General features: G+C 33.9%; 3 protein-coding genes and 1 pseudogene across 3 annotated transcripts in view; all 4 read left to right on the forward strand.

The window, feature by feature from the left end:
- The first annotated feature begins 1,158 nt into the window (after window positions 1-1,158).
- On the forward strand, window positions 1,159-1,772 carry LOC114750159 (uncharacterized). Its single transcript, XM_028938708.1, has one exon. The coding sequence runs from the start codon at window positions 1,166-1,168 to the stop codon at window positions 1,556-1,558; it is 393 nt and encodes a 130-aa protein (XP_028794541.1). The 5' UTR covers window positions 1,159-1,165; the 3' UTR covers window positions 1,559-1,772.
- Window positions 1,773-1,800: 28 nt separating this feature from the next.
- LOC114750158 (plant UBX domain-containing protein 2) overlaps window positions 1,801-25,193 on the forward strand; it is a 30,706-nt gene continuing 7,313 nt past the window's right edge. The window contains exons 1-4 of the mRNA XM_028938707.1: window positions 1,801-1,804; window positions 3,671-3,682; window positions 12,239-12,245; window positions 19,063-19,068. The gene's annotated coding sequence lies outside the window, so the exon portion shown is untranslated. The remainder of the gene's footprint in view (window positions 1,805-3,670; window positions 3,683-12,238; window positions 12,246-19,062; window positions 19,069-25,193) is intronic.
- On the forward strand, window positions 9,543-13,143 carry LOC114750161 (plasmodesmata-located protein 6-like; annotated as a pseudogene).
- LOC114750160 (uncharacterized) lies at window positions 21,416-21,843 on the forward strand. The gene has a single exon (XM_028938709.1). It carries the CDS (start codon window positions 21,451-21,453, stop codon window positions 21,841-21,843), a length of 393 nt encoding a protein of 130 aa, XP_028794542.1. The 5' UTR covers window positions 21,416-21,450.

Consider the following 25,193-nt stretch of genomic DNA (forward strand, 5'->3'; position numbering starts at 1 on the left):
CTACCTAACTTCCTTAATCTAATCAAATTAGTTAAATGAGTCTGATATTAAACACCGGAGGAATAGCTTATAAGTTGTTCCAAATAGACCTTTTTAAAGAGGAATTGCAACAGACCGCACATTTTTGCTCAATATGCTGAAAGAAGCGAGAGTTTGTTAAGCGTGATTAGTTAGTTTCTTTTTTGATCGTATGAATGATGAAAGGCCTTTTACTTCTTTTTTTTTTTTTGGTAAGTACAGATATTCTCTTGGTAAAAGCAACTTGTTTAAGTTAATGTAAGGCACTAAATATGTGAAAGCAAAATAAAAAAACCCAAACAATAAGTTGGGCTAGGACAATGTCGGGCACTAAGTATGCATTCTTCAGGCTAAGTTTCGAAGTGAGCCCAAACCTCTATAAAGATATTTGTTTTAGTGGAAATTTGGAAGAATAGACGGTTGTATCAAAAAAATTTGAAGAACAGCCTGACAAGTTTGAACTTGTGAATATCAATTTTAAAATATCCGAAAATAATATTATTTTGTATAATGCACGAAATATTTTCCCTATTAATTATGAGAAAACCTGATTTCTAAAAGACAAGATAATAAATTATACGTGATTTTTTTTACCTCGGAATTCTACGTGAATTGTAAATTATATACTCATACATTTTTAATACGTTCAAATTGATAACGAACCACCTCAAATTAAAATTATTGTTGGGGAAAGTTTCATTATTTTAAGATTAAATACATGATATGTATAAGTAATTTGTAGTCCTTTTAATTAGTTAAATTATTATAGGAAACTAATATCAGTAATTTTACCAATGACGAAACTTGTGTATTGGCTTGACTGGTTTTTTTTTTTTGGGCCAAGGAGAAGCTTGGATATATTTTTGGGCAAAGTCTGCAGCTTAAATTTTTTGGTCAAATAAAAAGGCTTAAAACTAAATTTATGTGAGCACTACGCGGCTAAGGAAAGGCAACACATGAAATTTGAGTCTCCCACGTGTAGCGGTACGTGTCGTTTCGCTCGTCTGACCCCAGGGAACAACTTGTCTCCTAAGAAAGGCGGCATTTCCTTCTCCCGAACGAAGTAACAACCAAAAGCGTCGGTCTTTCCCCCAAGAACTGTCATTGCAATCGCAGATCTGTCGCACAGAACAACATCAGTGTTCCCATGGCGCTCGAATGGGTTGTGCTTGGATACGCCGCCGCCGCCGAGGCCATTATGGTGCTCCTCCTCACCGTTCCTGGCCTCGACGGCCTCCGTAAAGGTTTGATCGCCGTACCCCGAAATTTGCTCAAGCCCTTCCTCTCCGTCGTCCCGTTTTGCCTCTTCTTGCTCATGGATATCTACTGGAAGTACGAGACTCGCCCTAGTTGCGAGGCTGACTCCTGCACCCAAACGGAGTACCTCCGACACCAGAAGTCCATCGTGAAGAGCCAGCGCAATGCCCTCCTCATTGCCGCCGCTTTGGTCTTCTATTGGCTCCTCTACTCCGTCACCAATCTCGTTGTTAAGATTGAGCAGTTGAATCAGAGGGCGGAGCGCTTGAAGAATCGGGATTGAGTCCTCTCATGATTGGCAATTAGCGAGTCAATCAGGGTTTGGAGTGTATAACTCTCTTTTCGTGTGTTATAATGGATACCATTTCTTTCAATGTGTGTGTTCTTTTTCATTAATTTTCAAATTTTGACTACTATTGTTTCAATGGTAGTTTTGCTTGTCCAACATTCTCTTTTTGGTTGATTATCTTGGTTACGATATGTTTGAAACTTCATAAGGGCTTTCTCTGTTGATTCGCATCAATGGATCGTTGCTACAGCTTATTCGTCTCAAAATGTGGATTTACCGGCATACATTCTATCTTCGTCGCGGTCCGTTTAATTGTAATGAATGCGAAAAACTCAGCCTTAAGGAAAAACAAATGCTTGCTGAAGAATTTGTTGCTTCTGTCTTTGTCCAATGGATATGTAAGTTCATCGTGCAGCTATAATTAAATTTAAACGCAAACATGCATCTAAAGGAGCACAAGAGTAAGCCTTGCCAAGTTATATGATACTATTACTGTTAAGACACGTTGCGAGATGCTTTGGTTGGTGTTGATCGAATTGGATCCTCCGATTGAGCCGTACTGCTGGGAGTTAAGCTTATTCCTGAATTTTGGGTCGTTTGATGATCACACACACACGAAGTGAAGTATTGGTCTTAGTCTCTCTGGTTCAACCAGAAAAGCATTTTGGTTGCGTACTAACAGTCTAATGCCTAATTTTACCCTAGTCACTTGTGTGGGCTTCGAAGGGTAAGGTGTTGTGTAGTTGAGTTTATTTACAGCATAAAGAATATATTGGTAGACAGAAATTTGTTATATCTTTTTCTCCAAAGCCAAAATATATGTTTTTCTTGTTTGGAGAAGTTAGTAGATTTCTAATCCGGCTCGAGCCTGGCTTCTCTGTTTCGGTGGTATGTGGTGAGAAGGATCAAGAAGTTCCTTCTTTTTTTCATTTGGATGGCATTCTTTTGGTTGAGATTTTTTTTTGAAGAAAAATTCTCGATATTATAATCATAGCTTAGAACAATTCAGGTATCAGATTTGAGAAGATTGCTGGAAGGTGTTATCTACAAGTTCGCAGTTCTTGTAGTCTTGGTGGATGTCGTTGAGCTAAGTTACCTCGGGATTGCAATTTAGTTTTTTGTGCGGCATTAGTAAAGAGTCATTCGAGAATGAATGGGATTTGATTAAGGGTGTGTTTGGATGAAACCAAACTGTGGTTTGTAAAAGTGATTCTGGAGAATAGATTCTGTGGAGAATAGATTTTGTGGGGAATAGATTCTGAAAAAAAGTGATTCTGAGAAGTGAGAGTGTTTGGATAGTTATTACCAGAAATATTTTTTACATGTCAAAATTACCAAAAAGGATATAAGTTAATATGATAATTATATAAGGAATAGATTTTATGATATATTTTGATTTGAGGAAATAAAATTGTTAATGAAAATTTTTTTAGTAACATAATTAATAATATATAACATAATATAATTAATACATAATTAATATGTGTATATATATTATAAAACATAATATTAAATATGTTTATAGAAAAATGAATTTTTTTTTTTGGCTAACAGATAATAATCAATTTTCTTTAAAGATTTTAAAACGTGAAATATATATATATAGAGTAATTAATTAATTAATTAAAAGAAAAGGGAGCAAAACGGTGCGCACCACCCCCAACCTAATATACTATATTCAATCTTCTTCTTCATCTTGGCGGAGAAGCTGAACACGAGGCGGAGCGGGCTGAGGGAGAACACGCCGAACTAGCAGAGAACGAAACACACACACACGTGGGACAGCGGCTGGGAAAACAGGGGACCGAAGCACGAACACGAGACGAGATGCTGCGCAACGGCAGAGGGGGAACCTCCCTTCATCACCATCGTCTTCATCCCTTCTTCTTCTCAGCGCGACCACAGAACCAGCGACGGCACAAGCTCGACGAACCAGTGAACCAAAGGAGTGGGCTACAAGAAACTCGAAAGAAAGAACGTGCGACAAGTGGGGTTTCACAAAGAATATTTGACAAAAGCACATACTTCAACGAGAAGGATTTCAGACCTGAAGAGCGAAGCGGCGAGCAGAGAAGGCGAGCTTCTTGAGAGTGAATGCCCGAGCAGAGCGAAGAGCGAAGATGGCGAAAATCGCGAGCAGAGCAAAGCGAAGCGAGCAAAAGAGTGATCGCGACGCGAGCAGAGCACAGCGGAGAGAATCGCGAGCACAGCAAAGCAGAGAGAATGCACGAGCAGAGTAGTCCGTTGCCTTCAATTATTGGGTGTCGGCCAGCAGCTTTCAAGGGTATTTTTGGATCAAATGCAGTTGCCTTCAGTTATTCAGCCAGAAGCGAGAATTTCTTGCCTATGATGAAACCATGGTTTCATCGGTGGAAACCATGGTTTCAAGCAAGACCACGGTTTATGCAAAATGTCTGCATGTTTGGATGACATTTTTTGCAAACCATGGTTTGGCCTTCCAAACCATGGTTTACAGTGTCATCCAAACAGGACCTAAGTAATATTTCCCAGTTTTAGAAGGGCGTTGGGATTCTTGCGGTTTTTCTTACCAAATACAGGTATCACCATCATCTTATTGAAGCCAATCTTAATCTTATTCGAGGAATTGACAGACTATTATTTTTAGTGATGAAGTTGTATTACCTTTTCAGTTGGGTTTACATTATTTCGTTGGATTCTTGTGGTATCAAGTTAACTTGGCTACCTGACTTTGGTCCTTGCATGATTCTGCTTTCAACTTCGATTTTATGCTGTTTATGCTGTATTAAGTTGAATATTGATCAATATTGTGTTTCAATGATTTCCCGACTCAAGCAATAGTTTGATTTCTTTGCTCAGCATATACTACTACTGATTTTTAGTTTAAGATTTATTTAACTAGTTTTGGTAGATTTAAAAAATCAATTAAATTAATTATTTGTAAAAATTATGTATTAATTTTTTAAAATATGAAATGATAAGTATACGATGAGTTTTAATATTTAAAACTAAACATAACTCTTCAACTAAGTTTATATGTAAAGATTGCAAGAATTTTTTTTTTCTTGGGGCTAAAGAGATTGCCATGGATCATGATTATTTATTCCCCTCAACGAGAAAGTATTTATTGTGGAGAAATACCTCTTAAATGGCAAGAATAATATTGCTGATGAATTAAAGGCCTCTTCATCTATTTTATGGTGAAGAAATTGCTTCGTTTTTTCAACATTTTTTCAATAAAGGATGCTATTTTATCAAATATATTTTCTAATAGAGTGGCAATAGGAGTGGGGTTTCTTGGAAAGCTCTATATCCCACTTTCAGTGGGAAAAAAAATCAGTATCAGTGGTTAATGATGTTCTTTTAGCAAGGAAGACTGAAAAAGCATTCGATCCAGGAATAGGTTGACCAGAAAGATTAACATGAGATCATTAGAATTAACAACTACATTAGTTCTTTATTTATAAAAAAATTAGTTCACACGATAAATAAAGTTGAGTTTGTCAATTTGTGACGTCACACTCCTTTATGAAAATCGATCCTGTCAAGTCCACGGGGATTTGAGTGCGACCGATTGTCAGGATTGCCTCTCAAATGCAATCAGACGGCTAAGAGAAGAGTGTGGGCCCGCTCAGTGGGGTCGGGTAGGCTTGGCCAAGTGCTACGCGTGCTACTCCGAAGGTGGAGATTGCTCGCCCAATGAAAACGGTTAGCAGCTCCGCCCTAATTTTCTTTTTAATATAGTAATATGAATGAAAATAAACAATCAAATCAAATCAAATCAAAATATCAAATAAAGCAAGAATGATAGTGCCATTTTTCCAATGAAAGGGCCGCTTGCAATCACAACACAAAAAGGTAGGTATTTTGGTGCAGAGCATCCTCATCATTTGCGACGTCGTCTTTTCCTGATTATTAAGATTAATCATATTTAATCAGTTTGAAATTATCCCTTGTATGATGCGTAATTTTAAATTTGTCATGAACAAAGAAATCTACTTAATTGATATATGAATTGCAATGTGCAGGTGAGCGTAAAAACAAGAACGACAATAAATTTCAGAAGACATAAGTAATAATAGTTGGCGTCATAGCAGTGGTGGTTCTGCTCATCATATTCATTTCATTCTTTGCCAAGCCGGGCGAAAGCAAAACGGTATACTCCCTCCGTGTTTTTAATAAACAGTATTGGAGTTTATAATCAAAATATTAGTTAATATTAATTAAAGACAATAAATGTGTAGAAATTAAAAAGATTTTCTCCAAAATGCCCTTATTTATGAGGGGAGAGAGTATAAGAGAGAGAATAAGAAAATCATTATAATAAAGAGAATTATGGAAAAGAGAAAATATGTGATAGAGAGATGATGGTTTGGAAAATAAAATAATTAATATTTTGAATATTAAAATAAGTAATTAATGAGGACAAAATAAGAAATTTGCTACAAAAATTTAAAACAACCTATAAATGTTGCTTATATTTAGAGACAAGAAGGAGACGATAGTTTTTGCTTATAAAATGAGATGGAGGAAGTATTTTTAACCTTAATTTTCCTTATATATATTACACCCAATTTTATCCTTTTTAATTTTTCTAATTAAGAATTTGATTAATCACTTGCAGGTGGTAAATATAAAAGAAAAACATGTGGAAAACAAGTACACTCTCGTAGTAATTCCAGTTTGGCTAATTTATTGGATTTGGCAGAAGGTTTATTAGTCCCTCATAACATAGCTAACAAATGTTAAAATCTTCATCAAAAGATGTATCTACATTTAATGTTTGATAATATCTCAAACAAGATTGTCTCTAATAAAAAAATGTATGTGCTTATTAAAAAACTATTTGGAAAAATGTAAGAGGCCAAAGTTCTATTGGCAACAAGAGTATGAGAGAGTCAAGTTCTGTACATAGTTACGTTAAGAGGCCATTTGGAATCACGATTATAAGTACTTATAAGTATGTTTTTGTAAGTCAAGACGAAACTCTTTTTATATACTTATCTTATTTTCTTAAATTACAATTAAAAAATTAATTTATAAGTTGTTCCAAATAGACTTTTTAAGGGGAAATGCAATAGGCTGCACATTTTCATACAATGTGTTAAAAGAAGCGAGAGAGTTAGTTAGACATGATTAGTTAGTTTGTTTTATGATCATATGAATGATGAAAGGCCTTTCACTTTTTTTTTTTGGTAAGTACAGATATCATCTTGATAGAGACAATTTTATTCGAGTCATTGTTGTTGGGTACTAAATATATGAAAGTAAAAAGCAAAAGCCCAAGCAATAAGTTGGGTCGAATTTGATTTATAAGCATGTACTCTTCGGGCTGAGTTTCCAAGTGGGCCCAAACCTCTACAAAGATATGTTTTTTAGTGGAAATTTTGAAGAATAGACAGTTGTATCAAAAATAATTTGAAGAACAGCCTGACAAGTTTAAACGTGTGAATATCAATTTTAAAATATCTAAAAATAATATTATTTTATATAATACATGAAACATTTCCTTATTAATTATGAGAAAACCTGATTTCTAAGAAGACAAGATAATAAACAACGAGGATTGGATTTAATAAAAATACTAGTTTCTTATGATGTGACTAATGGAAGTTAAAATTTTAGTCAGAAGAGGTACTCATATTTAGTGCCTTATAATACTTTGAATATGATTATTTTTAATACAAAGATGCATATGCTTATGAAAAAAAAGATCTGGAAAAATGTGAGGGGTAGAAGCTTTAGTGGCGACAAGAGTATGAGAGTCAATTTTTGTACATAGTTACATTAATAGGTCCTGTGGAATCATTATTATAAGCACTTATAAGTATGTTTAACATAAGCAAAGAGAAAATTCTTCTTATGTCATTTTTGGTAAATCATGATTAAGAAATAAAAAAATGATTAAAAAAATAAGCCAAAAACTACTAAATGTCAAATAAGGAATGCCAATAAAAATTTGTTGTCATTTACAAATTTAGTGTTGTTAATACCAAATAAAGTGTTACTAAACCTGATTTGAGATTTAATAATTTTCAGCTTTTTTATTATTTTCGTTTAAAAAATTGCTTACACGTCATTTGGGTCCTTTTCAACAGAAAATACAGCAGGCCGCGCTTTTTTGTTTAATATGGTGAAAGAAACGAGAGGGTTAGCCGTGATTAGTTAATTACTTTTATGATCTTATGAACGATGAAAGGCCTTTCACTTCCAAAATGGTTCATGAAAGGAAAAATGCAAAAGCCCAAGCAATAAGTTGGGCGGAATTTCATTTCTGACTATGCATTCTTTGGGCTGATTTTCCGAGTGGGTCCAATCCTCTCCAAAGATATACTTTATAGTGGAAATTTTTAAGAACAGCTTGACAATCTAAACGCATAAATATCAATTTTAAAATATCTGAAAATAATATCATGTTATATAATATGCGAAACATTTCCTTATTAATTAGGTACAAAACACGGACACACACACGAAAAGTGCAAGTATTTGTTAGGACTAGACTGTGATTACTTAATGACTGCTTTTAGGCTAACTCATAATAAGTTACTTCGATGTTTGGCTAAAAATCATGATTTCTGCCTGAGTCTTGAGGAATGTCTTGATTTTAATGAGGCCTAGAATCTGATTCACCTAAAAGGTTTTCTTTGTTTGTTTGAAAAAAGCACACTAAGTAATTAAGGAACAATCACACACAACACAGCGAGCACGAAAAAGAATTTTCCTTTGAGAGTCTCGCAGCTCGCGGTCATATCTCTGCCTCTCATTTCGTGCGTCTGCTCGTCGGTGTGCTCATCTAGAGAATTATTACTACTTCATATCCTATACGGGCTCGTTTATAGACTATAAATAAAATTTTATAATTAGGACTAAAGGTAGTATAAAGAAAAAATTGTAATGAGGTCTCACTTAAAAGAATTAAATACAAAAAAATTCTTTGAAATCGTCAAATTAATATAAAGTTCCAAGGGAGATTGTAAGAGATTCCACTTGTTTAATTACTAATTTGTCTTTATTTTTTTAATATGTATTGATAACTAAAAGATTGGTCGTTAACAACTTAAAATGTAATGATTAACAACTATCACGATAAGTATTAACAAAAAATTTTTTAAACGTATTACAAAAATGTAACACATGAGTTGTTAATAGCTGCCACGATAGTTGTTAATCATTATACTTTAAGTTGTTAATGACTACTCTTTCAATTATAAATACACATTAAAAAAAAAAGACAAGGATAAGTTAGTAATTAAACAAGTAAAATATCTTAGAATAAGGTCTTTTGAAATTTCAGATTAATTGGATAATTTTAAAAGACTTTTTGTATTTAAGGTGGGACCTTATGGCAATTTTTTTTATATATATAAAATGGTACTGTCTATATTTACTACGCATATGTCTTTACATTCATTATCTTATTTATTCTTGGGACTATTAAAAGGATTTAGGTATGATTTTACGGACTTATATTCCGTAACTAATTCTATTTTCTAAGAATTTCATGTCTGTTGGGCTTATTACCAAAGTGTTATCATTTTGTTATTCATTCCAACCCTTATTATAGATGCGTTTAGTATATGTCATAATATAATATACTTTATTTAAACCATTATAATTTCTTTTCACATAGTACCACTATCTACCTAATGACTTATTAAAGAAAATTCCATATTTTACAAACTCATAATTGTTTGCGAAAAATAATCATTGTGTATGTCAATACAAAAACATGAAACAATACAAAAAATGAAATGAAATAACTATTGGAGTTAATTCATAAAACAATCTTGGCACCAAAAAAAAAATATAAAACAATCATGCTCATAAATAGATAGATAGAAACAGACCAGTTGGCCTCACGTTTCTCTCTTGCCTATGTGAATGGAGTATTTGGACCCACCATGTTCCTTCACTATAAATATGCCCACTCTTTCTTCTCTTCCTCCACAAATCACTTCCCTCCCTAATCTCTCTCACTCATCTCTGCCAATCGGCCATGGCTTCCATTGAAAGTAACAATCAAGAGGGTATCTTTACTCCTCTTCTTTGACTTGGCAATATACTTTAATTATTTCATTTTCACCTTCAAATTGATACTCCTGCAGGTTTTTATGCAGCAGTATCAGACTCAATTACTGAGCCCCACCAAAACGTTCTGCAAAAGCACACTTCTTCGACAGGAACCAAGACGACGTCTTCTACCCTGGGAGACTTTCCCAGGTGTATAAATTTCTGTTGTTTTCTCTGAAACCAAACAAGAATTTGTAGACGGAAACAAATTCAAGGAGGAATATTCACTAACAGTAATCATATTGAATCTTCTGATTGTAGGGCTTCGTGCAATTGGTTGCGGCATCTTCTTGTCTTGTGCATTTTCACTTTTCCTCCATTTGGCTCTCAGTCAGAAAACTCGCCCTGTAACTTTATCTTTTCTTTTCTAGCACATATAGCTCTCACCGTGGTTGTATTTGAATAGAAGGAAATGTGTTGATGTCGATGAGTGACAATTAAGTGGGCACCTTATTGATGAATGGTGCGGGGAAAATGTCCTTCTCTTTTTTTACCAATTGGAGTTAGAAATGCCCAAGGAGGCAAACATGGGAGCAACTCCGGTGTTCATGATTCTCAAAGAAGGTTCGTGTGAGCTATTCTTCTAAACATTTCCTCTTTTTGATAATTTTCAAGTTATCTACTCACATGATGAAGTGGTTTATAAGTTCAAGAGGTTCTACCATCTAATAGGCTAATCTTTTAAATTTGTGCTCACAATGTTAGTGCTTTCATTGGAAGTGTTGAAGGCAGAGTGCATTATTACAAGTCTCATATTGAGAAGTGTCACAAGAGAAATAGGGCAAGTTTAAGAAGCTCGACCACCGCAGCTAGTTTTTTGAGATGTTCTCTTTCCTTGCTCCTGATATCGATGCAATATTTTCTATTTAGGACATGATCAGTATGTACATAAAGTGATAGCTATGATTTTTTACTCTATTTATTTGGACAGCATTTCTCATTCAATTGCCAGTCTTATTTACACATGTATGTATATACCACCCAAATGCTTTAACATCAGATAGAGTGTCGGCCATGCCCAAGGCAAACAAAGATCCTAAGGATTACTGTGGATGGTAATAACTCATCATTGATCAATTAACCTTTTTGTCATTTACTACAGGGTTGGCAGCTATGCAGAGTGGACATTTTTGTATTATCTTTGCAAAGACAAGAATGGTTTACCACGCAAAGAAACAGTGAGAGTTGTTTATGATGGCACCTTTTTTCATCAAATGGAAAAGGACCACCCTTCCAACACTACCCTCTAATTTTACAGATTCTTTTATCAAAACTAAAATATGTACATGAATTGTTGAATAATGGTGTTGGGTTTCGTTTGTACATCAGCATCCTCAGTTAACAATTTTGTAATATAGTGACATGAAAATTTACGAACAAATGGATGGCCAGTGATTGTACCTCTTTTTTTTGTCCCAAGAGCTACGGCAGTTACTTTACGAGTCATCCGCGATAGTCACATGAAACTTCAGATTACAGTCATTAAAGGTCCTTATTTGAGATCAGTTAGTGGGCTGGACTCTGGTGTAAGCCCAACTTGGTTTTTCATAGTTAGTCTATTGAAATCTGGTAAGTCTTCTGACTCAACTCATCTAATTTTTTTTTATATAAAAAAAAATCACAATCATTTTCATCAGCATATGAGGGAGACTTTGGATTATGTCGAAATGAACATGCAACTGACGACAATAGAAACCTTGTATGGATATGTCAGTTGTACTGCCCTAAAATGTTGTATCAATGATATACATCAATATCAATACTAATACACTTTTTCCGCTATCTAATTAATTTACATAAATTAAAAATAATTAATAAATTAGTTATTTGTAAAAAAATATTTTTTCCAAAAAAACCCCTCCTTTTAATCATACAATTGCCATTCAACTTTGCAGTACAATAATTTTATGTAGTTTGAAAAAATAATAGATGAGAAAAACAAAGAAAATTAATATATTATAGTTAAGATCAAAATAGACTCTCCAATTAACTAGTTTCTATAGTTAAGACCATATAATATATATATATATATATATATATATATATATATAAAACAAAGTCTATATACACACCTCCATATTAAAAAACCAAGAGAAAAATCCTCACAAAACACACGCGCGCGCACAACAATGTAAATTAAATTTTACAACAATTATGTAAACAAACAAATAAACAATCATGCAAAGGTGCCTTCATTATTGAAGCCTATGAAGTGACTTTCCCCTCGTTAATCTAATAAGCACTGTCAATTATTGGAAGCTTGTTTAATATGAAGTCAATCGTCAACCATTATCATTATACTATGTTTTCTTCTTCGTTCATTTGATTTCTAGACTGTTTCGTTTTCATCTAGTGGAGGATTATTTCTAATGTAATTAGTGCTTGCCAAATAATTACTTTCATAAACAATTGTCTAGTTGTTGTGATCCACAAAAAGAATACAATATTCCAGGGAACTCTTATACCCAATATACATGCAACGAACTATACGTATCTATACGCCGGTGCTTGTGTTGGCAACCTCGTGTGCTTGTGGTTTGGGCGTACGCAATCATATACTCTGTACTGTGTACATACACGTACGTGAATTCTCTTCAAAGACATCATATAATCATTATTACGTACAGAAGCATACCCATGCACGCATCGCCGTTTCGATCGCTTTAAGTTGTTATATATAAAAAAGGCCTACCTTCCTCCTCTTCCTATGCCCATCTCACTTACGCATTCTCACCACCCACGACCATGTCAATGCTCTCTTCTCACTTTCCGTCTCTTCTTCTTCTTCCTCCTCCTCTTCTGCTACTCATATCCTTCACAACCCCAACGTCTTCCTCCTCCTCCTCCTCCAACCAGGCTTTCATCTATAGCAGTTGCTCTCACGCTAAGTTCACGCCAGGCTCTGCCTATGAGTCCGCCGTCAACTCCCTTCTCACTTCCATCGTCAACTGCGCCATGCTCTCCTCCTACAACAACCTCACCGTCCCTTCCTCCTCCTCACAGGACACCCCCATCTACGGCCTTTTCCAGTGTCGCGGCGACCTTGCCGCTGCCGACTGCTCCCGCTGTGTTGCCCAGGCCGTCTCCCAGTTTGGCACCATCTGCCCCGACTCCACAGGCGGCGCCTTCAGCTCGACGGTTGTTTCGTTGAGTATGATGATTCCAAGTTCTTGGGTGTAGAGGACAAGACTTTGGTCGTTAAGAAATGTGGGCCGTCGAATGCGTTTACTTCGGACGTGTTGTCTCGAAGAGATGCTGTGCTGTCGTATTTGGAGACGTCCGATGAAGTGTTCAAGACGTTTAGAACGACTAGTTTGGGGGATTTGCAGGGTATGGCGCAGTGCGTGGGCGATTTGAGTGCGCCCGAGTGCCAAGATTGCCTCTCAAATGCGATTGGACGGCTAAGAGAAGAGTGCGGGGCCGCTCAGTGGGGTTGGGTATGCTTGGCCAAGTGCTACGCGTGCTACTCCGAAGGTGGAGACTACTCGCCCGGTGAAAACGGTAAGCGGCTTCGCCACCGTGAATAGTGGTGGCTTTGTTTTGTTTTGTTTTTTTTTTTTTTGAATGCAGACGGGAAACTAAGGACATTAAAAAAAAGGTTCAGCAAAAACAAAAGCTACTACATTCTGTCCTTAATACAAGACCCTGTTTGATTTTTATTTTGGTTATAAATATAAGACTCCAATCTACTTTATCTCTCATATTTATATATTTTTTTAAAGTAGCTCTTCTAACAATAATAGTTCTAGTCAATACACTTGATTAGCAATTTTCTAATTTTCTTTTTTTTTTTAATTTTTTTTATGTGAAGCAAGATTTCAACATGGTAAATATAATTTAAGATAATAAAAAATACCTATAATCATATAAAACTCATCCTAAAATATTAAGACTTCATCATAAATACATAAAAATTTGTAAAAATATTTTTAAAAAAATTAAAAGTAACATCTAAATTACAAATCATTGAAAAATAAAAAATTCACTTCAACTAGTCTGGACCAGTCCAGGTGGTCTGATCACTTGGTCCAATACCTAGTCCAACCTAACCAACCAGTCTAGTCTAATTTTATTATATAGTTTATTTGAATTGGACTAGACATAACTAGACCATTTTGAGTTGGACTGGATCAGACCAAACTATTGGATTTTTGCACGTCCCTAGTTCTAATTATTCAAGATCCCTTTTATACTTTTTGTTAGGGAAAAATAATATTTTGATATAGCCTGATTTTGGACCCATTCAATTGGGTTTACTCGCAAAATTTATCGGCCTCAAAAGTGTCTTTGAGTTTTGTCGCCTTTCTTCCATCTTTTATTCTCAAGATAGGATAGGGAAAAGAAACAAAGAGACATTATTTGATGTTTTTCATCTGCCCTTTTGATTCATGGATGCTTCATGCCTTTCTATGTATGGATATTTCAACTGTTAATTGGAAGCAGCTACTTGAATTTTCTTAGTGGTAGAAAAAGCAGAAATTAATTAATATATCATGGACATCACTTTATACGAAGAATCCTACGAATGAAAATAAAAAATCAAATCAAATCAAAATATCAAATAAAGTAAGAATGATGGTACCATTTTTCCAAGTGAAAGGGCCACTTCCAGTCACAACACAAAAAGGTAGGCATGTTGGCACAGAGGGTCCTCATCATTTGCGACGTAGTCTTTTCGTGATTATTAAGATTAATCATATTTAATTAGTTTGAAATTATCCTTTGCATGATGCGTAATTTTAAATTTGTTACAAATAAAGAAATCTAATTAATTGATATATGAAATGTAATGGGTAGGTGAGACTGAGCATAAAAACAAGAAAAACGATGAACTTCAAGAGACACAGGTGATAATAGTTGGCGTCATAGCAGTGGTGGCTGTGCTCATCATATCCATTTCATTCTTGACCAAGTCAGGCGAAAGCAAAAAGGTATATTTTTTAACCCTAATTTCCTTTACATATATTACGCCCAATTTTTGTCCCTTGTAATTTCCCTAATTAAAAATTTGATTAATCACCTGCAGGCGGAAAACAAAGAAGCAAATCATGCGGATAACAAACCCACTCCCGTAATACTTCAAGTTCTGCTATTTTATTGGATTTGGCAAATGGCTAAGAAACGTTAAAATCTTCATCAGAAGATGTGTCCACGTCTAGTGTTTGCTAATATCTCGAATAAAGTTGTCTCTAATGTAAAATGTATGTGCTTATTAAAAAACCATTTGGAAAACTGTGAGAAGCTGAAGCTCTAGTGTTTGCAAGAGTATGAGAGAGTCAAGTTCTATGCTTAGTCATATTCATGTTTAGAGGCCATTTGGAATAAGTATTTATAAGCACGTTTATGTAAATCAGGATAAAACTTTTCTTACATACTTGTCTTATTTTTCTTAAATTATGATTAAAAAAATAGTTTATAAGTTGTTCCAAATAGACTTTTTTAAGGAGGAAATGCAATAGGCCACACGTTTTTGTTCAATATGTTGAAAGAGGCGAGAGAGTTGGTTAGGCGTGATTAGTTAGTTTCTTTTATGATCATATGAATGATGAAAGGCCTTTCACTTCTTTCTTCTTTTTTTTTAATAAGCACATGTATCTTCTTAATAGCAACAATCCCATCTGAGTCACTGTCAGGTACTAAATATGTGAAAGCTAAATGGAAAAGCCCAAGCAATAAGTTGGGCCGAATTTCATTTACGAGTATGCGCTCTTCGGGCTGAGTTTCCAAGTGGGCCCTAACCTCTACAAAGATATTTGCTTTAGTGGAAATCTAGAAGAATAGATAGTTGTATCAAAAAAAATTTGAAGAACAGCCTGACTGTTATGAATGTTATGTGGATGTCCATTTACCCCTTTCTCTTCATCTTCTCCAAGTAACTTCTGCTACCTCTACCATCTATTATTCCTCCACTATCCATTCACTCTTGTCACTCACTTTCATTCACATTCATGGGATTAATAATCCACTATTTGTCATTTAAGGACAATTGTAACATATGTATAAGACTGTGCCTATAAATAGGGCATGTCATTTGTGTTGTAGTGCAAGTGAAGCAAGTGAAGGAATACAATATCATTCTCTTATTTTCTTGTCTACTTCTCTTCTCCAATCTACTTTCATTATTGGTTAATTTCATAACACGTTATCAGCAGGAGATTCTACCATTAGAATTCATGGCTCCTAGTTGATACATGTTGAAGTTTTGTTCGTTGAATGAAAATAGTTTGTCCAAACAATTTAGTAAGATTTCTCTAATTTATTTAGAGGAAATGGTGGTTTTGTATATTAATCTTATTGATTCATTCGTAGCCGAATATTTTATTTTTCGTATTGAGATATAAAAATTTTTATTTCTTAATTTTCTTATATTTTCATGATTCTACTATCCTTATTTCTTGATTTGCTATGAAGTTTATATTCATCTATAAAATTGCTATATATGATTATCATCTCTGATATTGGTTAATTGTTGTATTAGAAAGTAAAATGTTAAATATATAAACGAATGGCTAATAGCCATTGTACTCTTGATTTTGAGATTAGATGGCCAGAAGCCACATTGCGTTTTAATGATTCTTTGATAAAAGACGATCTTGTGGTTGTAACAGAAGGCATGGCAAGATTGCCACAATTTGATAATCTATATCAAAATCCTGAAGATTGATAATTTAAAAATTAAATGATACAAAAGAATTTCGTAGTTCTGAATATTTTATTATAGTCCGGAAGACTAATATTTGAGAAAATTGATAGTGTGCTATTGAAAGCAAAGAATATATGATCAAGATTATGATCACATTGTATCAGTGGAACTGATAACCAAAAGGACAATAATCTTGGGGCTTGACTATTGAATCATAACATAATTAGTAATAGCCCTATGATCAATATGATAAAATTATGAACAACTGTTATAATATGACCAGAAGTAATATAGACAAATATGTATCAATTCATTGAAAAGCAAATGTTAAGAAAAAAATAGTTGTGGGATCAAAAAAAGACCATGTGATATTATGAAAATATCAAAGCTAATTCTAATGCCTAAAAACAATAAGTTGTGAAAAAAGACAGATGCCCAAAGTATATATAAAAATAGAAAACATATAAGTATATCCCTATAAGGCTATATGTAGAGTGTTTAATTTTTATCAGTCTTTAAATTTATTGTGATTTGTGAAAAACAATTGTTATAAGAATTTGATATTGTAATATTGATAAGTGTGTGATATAAAATTAAATAGATCAACTAGACCCAAAAGTTACTAGTTATAATTTGTTTATTTATATCTTATTTATGTGATCTGATTTAATATTAGTTTTGAACATTTTAAATGTCTATAGTACCTTGATCAATATTGAGAAGTTTTGAACGTTAAGTATTATTTGTACTTTATTTTTTATTTTTGAAAGTTCATTTTTAAATGTTCTTCATCATTTTTGTGTGTTCTCTATGTGTATTGCAAGTTAAATCTGTGATACTCATAATTATTTGTTATTATGTTAATGATATATTGAAATAAAGTTGTCTTTCATATTCATCTTAAATTATATAGTTCCTGAAGAACTAGATGTAATAGTATTAATATAGTTCCAGAAGAACTAATACTGATTTTTCTTTATGAGCAGACAAAGTATTGATAGTGAAAAATATGACCCATAGATCTATATCACAGCTTTGGTTCTCCAAAGAGTGTAAATGTTATAGTATAATTGGATCAAAGTTTGTAACTATATATGAATTAGGAAGTACTTGGGCTTCCAAGCAAAAGATAGGTTATTGACTTTAACCTATTATATACTAGCAGTTGTTTATGAAATATATGAATAAAGGAATCATGTTTGAATGACTCAATCTTGAAGGAGAAAACTGTTAGAATACATGTATGAGTTGATATTGGATATATTTTTCATATCAATTTCATAAATAGATATCATCAATCATATATTATATTGAAAAGTTTATTATTGGTAACGAAACATGGTACAGTAAACCAGAAGTTTACTGATATAATTAGATTTATTATTGGCATGACTTGTTTGATTATCTTAAACTATATGATACGACAAGTTATTGAAGATTATGTATTGATATCCATTGAAGAACCAGAAGATTCTTCCGAATAGCCAACATTTTTAAGAATTCATATGTGCTGCTTGTTCTCAAAAAAAATTGATTATAAAATATCACTAGTTATGTTTTGTTTTCGAATGGATCACTATATTTCTGGAAATATACATGGGCCCATTTAGAAGCACATAAGCCATACAAGTATTCAATATTTAATAGATGCATCTATATAAAATGGTAAGATGTGTGATTAATATTAATTTGCAACCTGAAGTTTGCAAGATTATTTAGATAAATATTTCCAGACTATGTGATTCTCAAAACTTGATTTTAAAGATACTAGTGAATTTATATATATCAGGTTTTAAATGTTGAAAAGCTTACTTAACAAATTGATCTAGCAAAATCATTTATTAATGCCTCCGTGAATAGCTTGATCAATATTTATGAGAACAAATTTTTTCATTTTAGTGTTGGCATATTTGATTTAATAGAGTGCAGCACTTATAGACATCAAGGCAACAAAATTCTCCCAGTAAAATTGGCTTTTGGTCAGGAGCCAGGTATTTTCCATTTAAAATTTGAAATGTGCAATATTTATTCCTACCAATCCACCACAATGCACATAGATGGATATCAAAAGAAAGTTGAGACATATGTTGGGTAAGAACCTTCTTCTTCTTGTTTATCTCTAAATGGAACAAAACAATATTCCTAAAAGAAACAAATGGATTTAGGACACTTATATTGCATAATTAGTTGACTGTTATTCGACAAAATCTTTCTAATATGAGGGGGAGAAATTGAGTAGCTGGAAAAGAGAATGCATGGAATGCATCATTACTATCAAATACAGATCCTCATATATATCAGTATGAACCAGAAGTTCATCAAAATTGCATTCATTAAATGCTACAAAATATTTTACTGACCTGAATGAAAATTTTTAAATCTCTTATTCTAGTTGAAAATGCTCTAATTATTTTGAATATTCAGACATGCCAGAAGCATGAGAGGTTAATCGGTTCCAATATAAATATCTTGAATAAAGAGGAGCATATAACTTAGAAGTTATATTGAGGAGGCATGTATTCTAGAAGAGTGTTAAGACATAACTAATTGTAAAACTCCAGAAGAGGTTCAGGTACCCGAAAAGAAAAAAAAGAAATCTCAACAAGTTATGTCACAAAAAAAGAAATGGAACCGAAAAGGTAAAGTTGTCGACAATGATTTTCATAAGAATATCACGTGATAAAAAGAGAATTTTACACATAGATTTATCATACAAAGTAGATATAAATTTGGTCAAGAAGAAAAGAAAAAGGAAAAAGATGTGATGAAAATATTATTTCGATATGTGAAAATAGGCTTGTAGTCCCAACACATATAAAGTTTCTATAGAATATATGGTCGTTTATATGAAAATAAAGATTTTCACAAATAATTATGATGAGACATACTACTTGGTGGTGGATATAATTTTACATATTTGAATAGTTTGGCATTATGAAATTTGCCTATTAGATAACCCATGGATAAAGATCATTAAATAGTAAAAATTACATGATAATCTTTGAATGATTCTAAATATGCCAGGAGCATATATAAGAAAATCTTTCAGTAAATAAAATATTATGAAGATTAAACACATTTCAGTATGTATGATCCATTTTATAGTTTTGAATCAAAATATATGAAATTTCCTGAAGGATTTCACTTGCCAGAAGCATACAATTCAAGTTCTTGAGAACAATACTTAATTAAGCTAAATAAGTTCTATAAGAATTGAAGCGATCAAGACGTATGTGATATAACCGACTAAATAAATATTAGTTGAAGAAATGATATAAAAATAATCTAATTTGCCCATGTATTTTTATGAAAAGATCTGAAAATGAGTTTGCTATAATTGTTTATGTTGATGACATAAATATTATTGGAACTCCTAAAGAGCTTACAAAAGCTATGGATTGCTTAAAGAAAGAATTTGAAATGAAGGACTTGGGAAAAACAAAGTTTTGCCTCAAATTGCAAATTGAATACTTGAGAAATGAAGATTTTTTGTATCAAATAATTGATACAAAAAAAGGCCTTAAAGTGCTTTTATATGGATAAATCACATCCATTATATACTTTGATGGTTGTGAGATTTGTGGAGGTGAATAAAGAACCTTATATATTTTAAGAAGATGATGAAGAACTACTTGATCCAGAAGTATCAAATTATAGGTCCAGAAGTACCATATCATATCTTATCAGTCATGTATGACGTCACATATCATTTGCTGTTAACTTACTGGTAAGATATAATTCTTAACCAAAGACATTAGAATAGAATTCTAGATTCTTTTCTGATTCACATGCTGGTAATTCCAAATGGAGTATTTATCTCGTAATATCCAAAAGATGGTGAAATATATATCCAGCAAATTCGTTCAAATAAAAATCTAGCAGATTTGTTCACCAAGTCACTTCCTATTATAATATTTGAAAAGTTTGTTCATGATATCGGATGTCACAGTCTCAGGGATATCAATTGATGTTATCAAGAGGGGGAGTTAATACACGTTGTACTATTTTTTCCTTGTTTATGATTTTTTCTTACTGGGTTTTCCTAACAAAGTTTTTAATGAGGCAGTATCAAATAGTGTATCAGTGAATGTGTACTTTTTTTCTTCTACTAGGTTTTTATCCCACAGGGTTTTTCCTAGTTGAAGTTTTTTAACAAGGCTATAATGGACATCCAAGGGGGAGTGTTATGAATATTATGTGGATGTCCATTTACCCCTTTCTCTTCATCTTCTCCAAGTAACTTCCGCTACCTCTACCATCTATTACTCCTCCACTGTTCATTCACTCTTGTAACTCAACTCCATTCACATTTATGGGATTGATTATCCACTATTTGTCATTTAAGGACAATAGTAACATATGTATAAGACTGTGCCTATAAATAGGACATGTCATTTGTGTTGTAGTGCAAGTGAAGCAAGTGAAGGAATACAATATCATTCTCTCATTTTCTTGTTTACTTCTCTTCTCCGGTCTACTTTTATTGTTGATTAATTTCATAACACTGACAAGTTTAAACGTATGAATATCACTTTTAAAATATCCGAAAATAATATTATTTTATATAACACACGAAACATTTCCTTATTAATTATGAGAAAACCCGATTTCGAAAAAGGCAAGATAATAAATTATACGTGATTTTTTGGACCTCGGAATTCTAAGTGAATTTTAAATTATATACTCATACATTTTTAATACGTTCAAATTGATAACGAACCATCTCAAATTAAAAATTATTGTTGGGGAAGGGGTAAGTTCTAAGAATTCATTATTTTAAGATTAAATACATGAGATGTATAAATAATTTGTAGGTCCTTTTAATTAGTCAAATTATTATAGGAAACTAATATTAATAATTTTACTAATGACGAAACTTGGGCATAGCTTAACTGTTTTTTTTTTTTTTTTGCCAAGGAGAAGCTTGGTAAGTTTTTTGGTCAAATGAAAAAGCTTAAAATTCATGTGAGCACCACACGGCTAAGGAAAGGCAACACATGAAATTTGAGTCTCCCACGTGTAGCGCCACGTGTCGTTTCGCTTTTCTGACCCCGGAGAACAACTTGTCTCCTAAGAAAAGCGGCATTGCCCTTCTCCAGAACGAAATAAAGAAACAAAAGCGTCCGTCTTTCCCACCGGGAACCGTGATCGCATCGCAGATCTGCTGCACAGACCAAACATTAGTGTTCCCATGGCGCTCGAATGGGTTGTGCTTGGATACGCCGCCGCCGCCGAGGCCATTATGGTGCTCCTCCTCACCGTTCCTGGCCTCGACGGTCTCCGCAAAGGCTTGATCGCTGTTACCCGAAATTTGCTCAAGCCCTTCCTCTCCGTCGTCCCGTTTTGCGTCTTCTTGCTCATGGATATCTACTGGAAGTACGAGACTGGTCCTAGTTGCGAGGCTGACTCCTGCACCCCAACGGAGTCCCTCCGACACCAGAAGTCCATCATGAAAAGCCAGCGCAATGCCCTCCTCATTGCCGCCGCTTTGGTCTTCTATTGGCTCCTCTACTCCGTCACCAATCTCGTTGTTAAGATTGAGCAGTTGAATCAGCGGATGGAGCGCTTGAAGAATCGGGATTGAGTCCTCTCATGATTGGCACTTAGCGAGTCAATCGGAGTTTGGAGTATATGACTCTCTTTTCTTGTGTTATAATGGACACCATTTCTTTCAATGCGTGTGTTCTTTTTCATTAATTTTCAAATTTTAACTACTGTTGTACTGATGGTAGTTTTGCTTGTCCAACATTCTCTTTTTGGTTGATTATCTTGGTTACTACGATCTGTTTGAAACTTTATAAGGGCTTTCTCTGTTGATTCGCATCAATGGATCGTTGATACAGCTTATTCGTCTCAAAATGTGGATTTACCGGCATACATTCTATCTTAGTCGCGGTCCGTTTAATTGTAATGCATGCGAAAAACTCAGCCTTAAGGAAAAACAAATGCTTGCTGAAGAATTTGTCTCCTCTGTCTTTGTCCAGTGGATATGTAAGTTCATCGTGCCTTCGCATTCAGCTATACTTAGATTTAAACGTACACATGCGTCTAAAGGAGTACAAGAATAAGCCTTGCCAAGTTATATGATACTATTTCTGTTAAGACAACTGCCTTGCCAGTTGTCTTGTGTAGATGTTGATCTGAACTGCATCCTCCGATTGTACCGTACTGCTGTGAGTTACTATGATATTCTTAAGCTTATTCCTGAATTTTGGGTCGTTTGATGAACACAGGCGCGCGCGCGCGCGCGAAGTGAAGAATTGATCGTAGTCTTTCTGGTTCAACCAGAAAAGCATTTTGGTTGCACACTAACAATCTAATGTCTAATTTCACCTTAATCACTTATGTGGGCTTCGAAGGGTAAGGAGTTGTGTAGTTGAGTTTATTTACAGCATAAAGAATATATTGGTAGACAGAAATTTGTTATATCTTTTTCTCCGAAGCCAAAATATATGTTTTTCTTGTTTGGTGAGTACACGCTGAAGAAGTTAGTAGATTTCTAATCCGGCTCTTGAGTCTGGCTTCTCTGGTTCGGTGGGAAGTGGTGAGAAGGATCAAGAAAGTTCTTTCTTTTTTACTTTGGATGGCATTCTTTTGGTTGAGATTTTTTTTTTTTGGGAAGAAAAATTCTCAATATCATAATCATAGCTCAGAACAATTCAGGCATCAGATTTGAGAAGATTGCTGGAAGGTGTTGTCCACTAGTTCGCAGTTCTTATAGTCTTGGTGGATGTCATTGAGCTAAGTGACCTCGGGATTGCAATTTAGTTTTTTGTGCGGCATTAATAAAGAGTTATTCGAGAATGAATGGGATTTGATTAAGCAATGTTTCCCAGTTTTTGAAGGGTGTTGGGATTCTTGCGGTTTTTCTTACCAAATACAGGTATCATCTTATTGAAACCAACCTTTATTCGAGGTGTTGGGAGAGTATTATTTTTAGTGGCGAAGGTGAAACCAATCTTATTTTCAGTGGAGTATTACCTTTTCAGTTGGGTTTACGTTATTTCATTGGATTCTTGTGGTATCAGGTTAACTTGGCTCCCTGACTTTGGTCCTTGCATGATTCTGCTTTCAACTTCGATTTTATGCTGTTTATGCTGTATTAAGTTGAATATTGATCAATATTGTGTTTGAATGATTTCCCGACTCAAGCATAGTTTGATTTCTTTGCTCAGCATAAGCTACTACCATTTATTTAACTGGTTTCAGTAGATTAAAAAACCAATTAAATTAATTATTGGTAAAAAATATGTATTAGCTTTTTAAAATATAAAATGATAAGTTTATGAGATAAAATGAATTATAGTTTAATATTTAAAACTAAATACAACTCTTCAACTAAGTTTATATGTAAAAATCGCAACAATTTTGTTTTTTTGGGCTAAAGAGATTGCCATGGATCATGATTATTTATTCCCCTCAACGAGAAAATATTTATTGTGGAGAAATAAGTGAAAGGTAATTGTAACAATTAGCCATCACATCAAAGTTGCGTCGGGTGAGAAAAGAGGGAAGGATACTTTCTTCCTTTTTTTTTTTTTTTTGGGACTGATGAGGGGAGGATACTTTGAACAAACATCTTCGATGATAATTCCGTCGAATTAGCAACGGGCCTCGTGAGTGGCAAGGATAATATTGCTGATGAATTAAAGGCCTCTCCATCTATTTTCTGGTGAAGAAATTGCTTCGTTTTATAATAAAGCATGCTATTTTATCAAATATATTTTCTAATAGAGTGGCAATAGCAGTGGGGTTTCTTGGAAAGCTCTATATTCTAGGGTGCATATGGGCATAGCTGGGTAGGGCAAGGCAGGGCAGGGCCCCTACCCGATGCCCTGCCTGAAGAGTGATGCAAATTGCAACTCGATACCCAACCCTATCCATAAAAGCCCTAATCATTTTGGACAGGGCATGGGCAGGGTGGGTTTCGTTGCCCAAAGAGTGATGCCCTGCCCTCATGTCATGGGAAAAAAAATTCTATCCATACCTAAAAATTAAATTTTATAATTCTACATTTTAACACATTAAAATCATCCAGAAATAATCCAAAACAAGTGAAATCATCCAAAACATATCTTAACAATTATCCAATTAAATAACATCAATAATCCATTTGAAGCAAGACGATCTCAATATTATAATTGAAACTTTGAAGTTCAAATGGCATCACTCTCCACAATTTCCACAAAAAGATGGAACACCCGAAAAATACAAATAAAAATAACTATAACTTTAACATATTAGAAACAAAACAATTAAAAAGAAATGTACTTCTAAATTTTAGAGAATGAATAGATGCACATTACCAACTTGGCCAATCATGCTTATAAAATGACCCTTCAATCACCAATCTCCCCTCCAGATGTAGTAGCACCTAGGAAAAAAAAATCAAAGAATAATTACATACCAAATTATGAAGTAATGTGTGTGTGTGTGTGTGAATGAATTATTGAGGTTTTGGGGGGGGGGAGATTACTAGAAAGTTGAAGGACATTTTCTGACTCATCAAAATTATCGAATTCACGAAGCTTGTCAACAAATTCAAACATTGATTGCCCAGGTTGTAGCCAGTTTTGGGTACAAGTTAGTGCTTCTGTCATTTTGGGAGACAAAGAACTCCTATAATGATCAACCACATATCTTTCAGTGCTAAAGGTAGACTCAGAAGCAACTGTAGAAACTGGCATAGCTAATACATCTCTTGCCATGTGAGGGAGAATTTTATATTTTTATGAATTAACTTTCCACCATAATAGTATGTCAAACCCAGCTACAGAAGGGATCCCATCTCTTGAGTTTGTTGCTAGATATCTATCTAACTCAGTTTGAGGATCTGTTGAGATTCTTTGTCTCATAGATTCTAACCACTTATGACCTGGAGAGGGGTGGTCATTGCTCTGTTGAAATTCAAAGCTTCCAACCAAATCAAAAACC

This window comes from Neltuma alba, unplaced genomic scaffold (genome assembly GCF_004799145.2).
Source record: "Neltuma alba isolate B1F8T4 unplaced genomic scaffold, ASM479914v2 tig00006337_pilon, whole genome shotgun sequence".
Taxonomy (NCBI): domain Eukaryota; kingdom Viridiplantae; phylum Streptophyta; class Magnoliopsida; order Fabales; family Fabaceae; genus Neltuma; species Neltuma alba.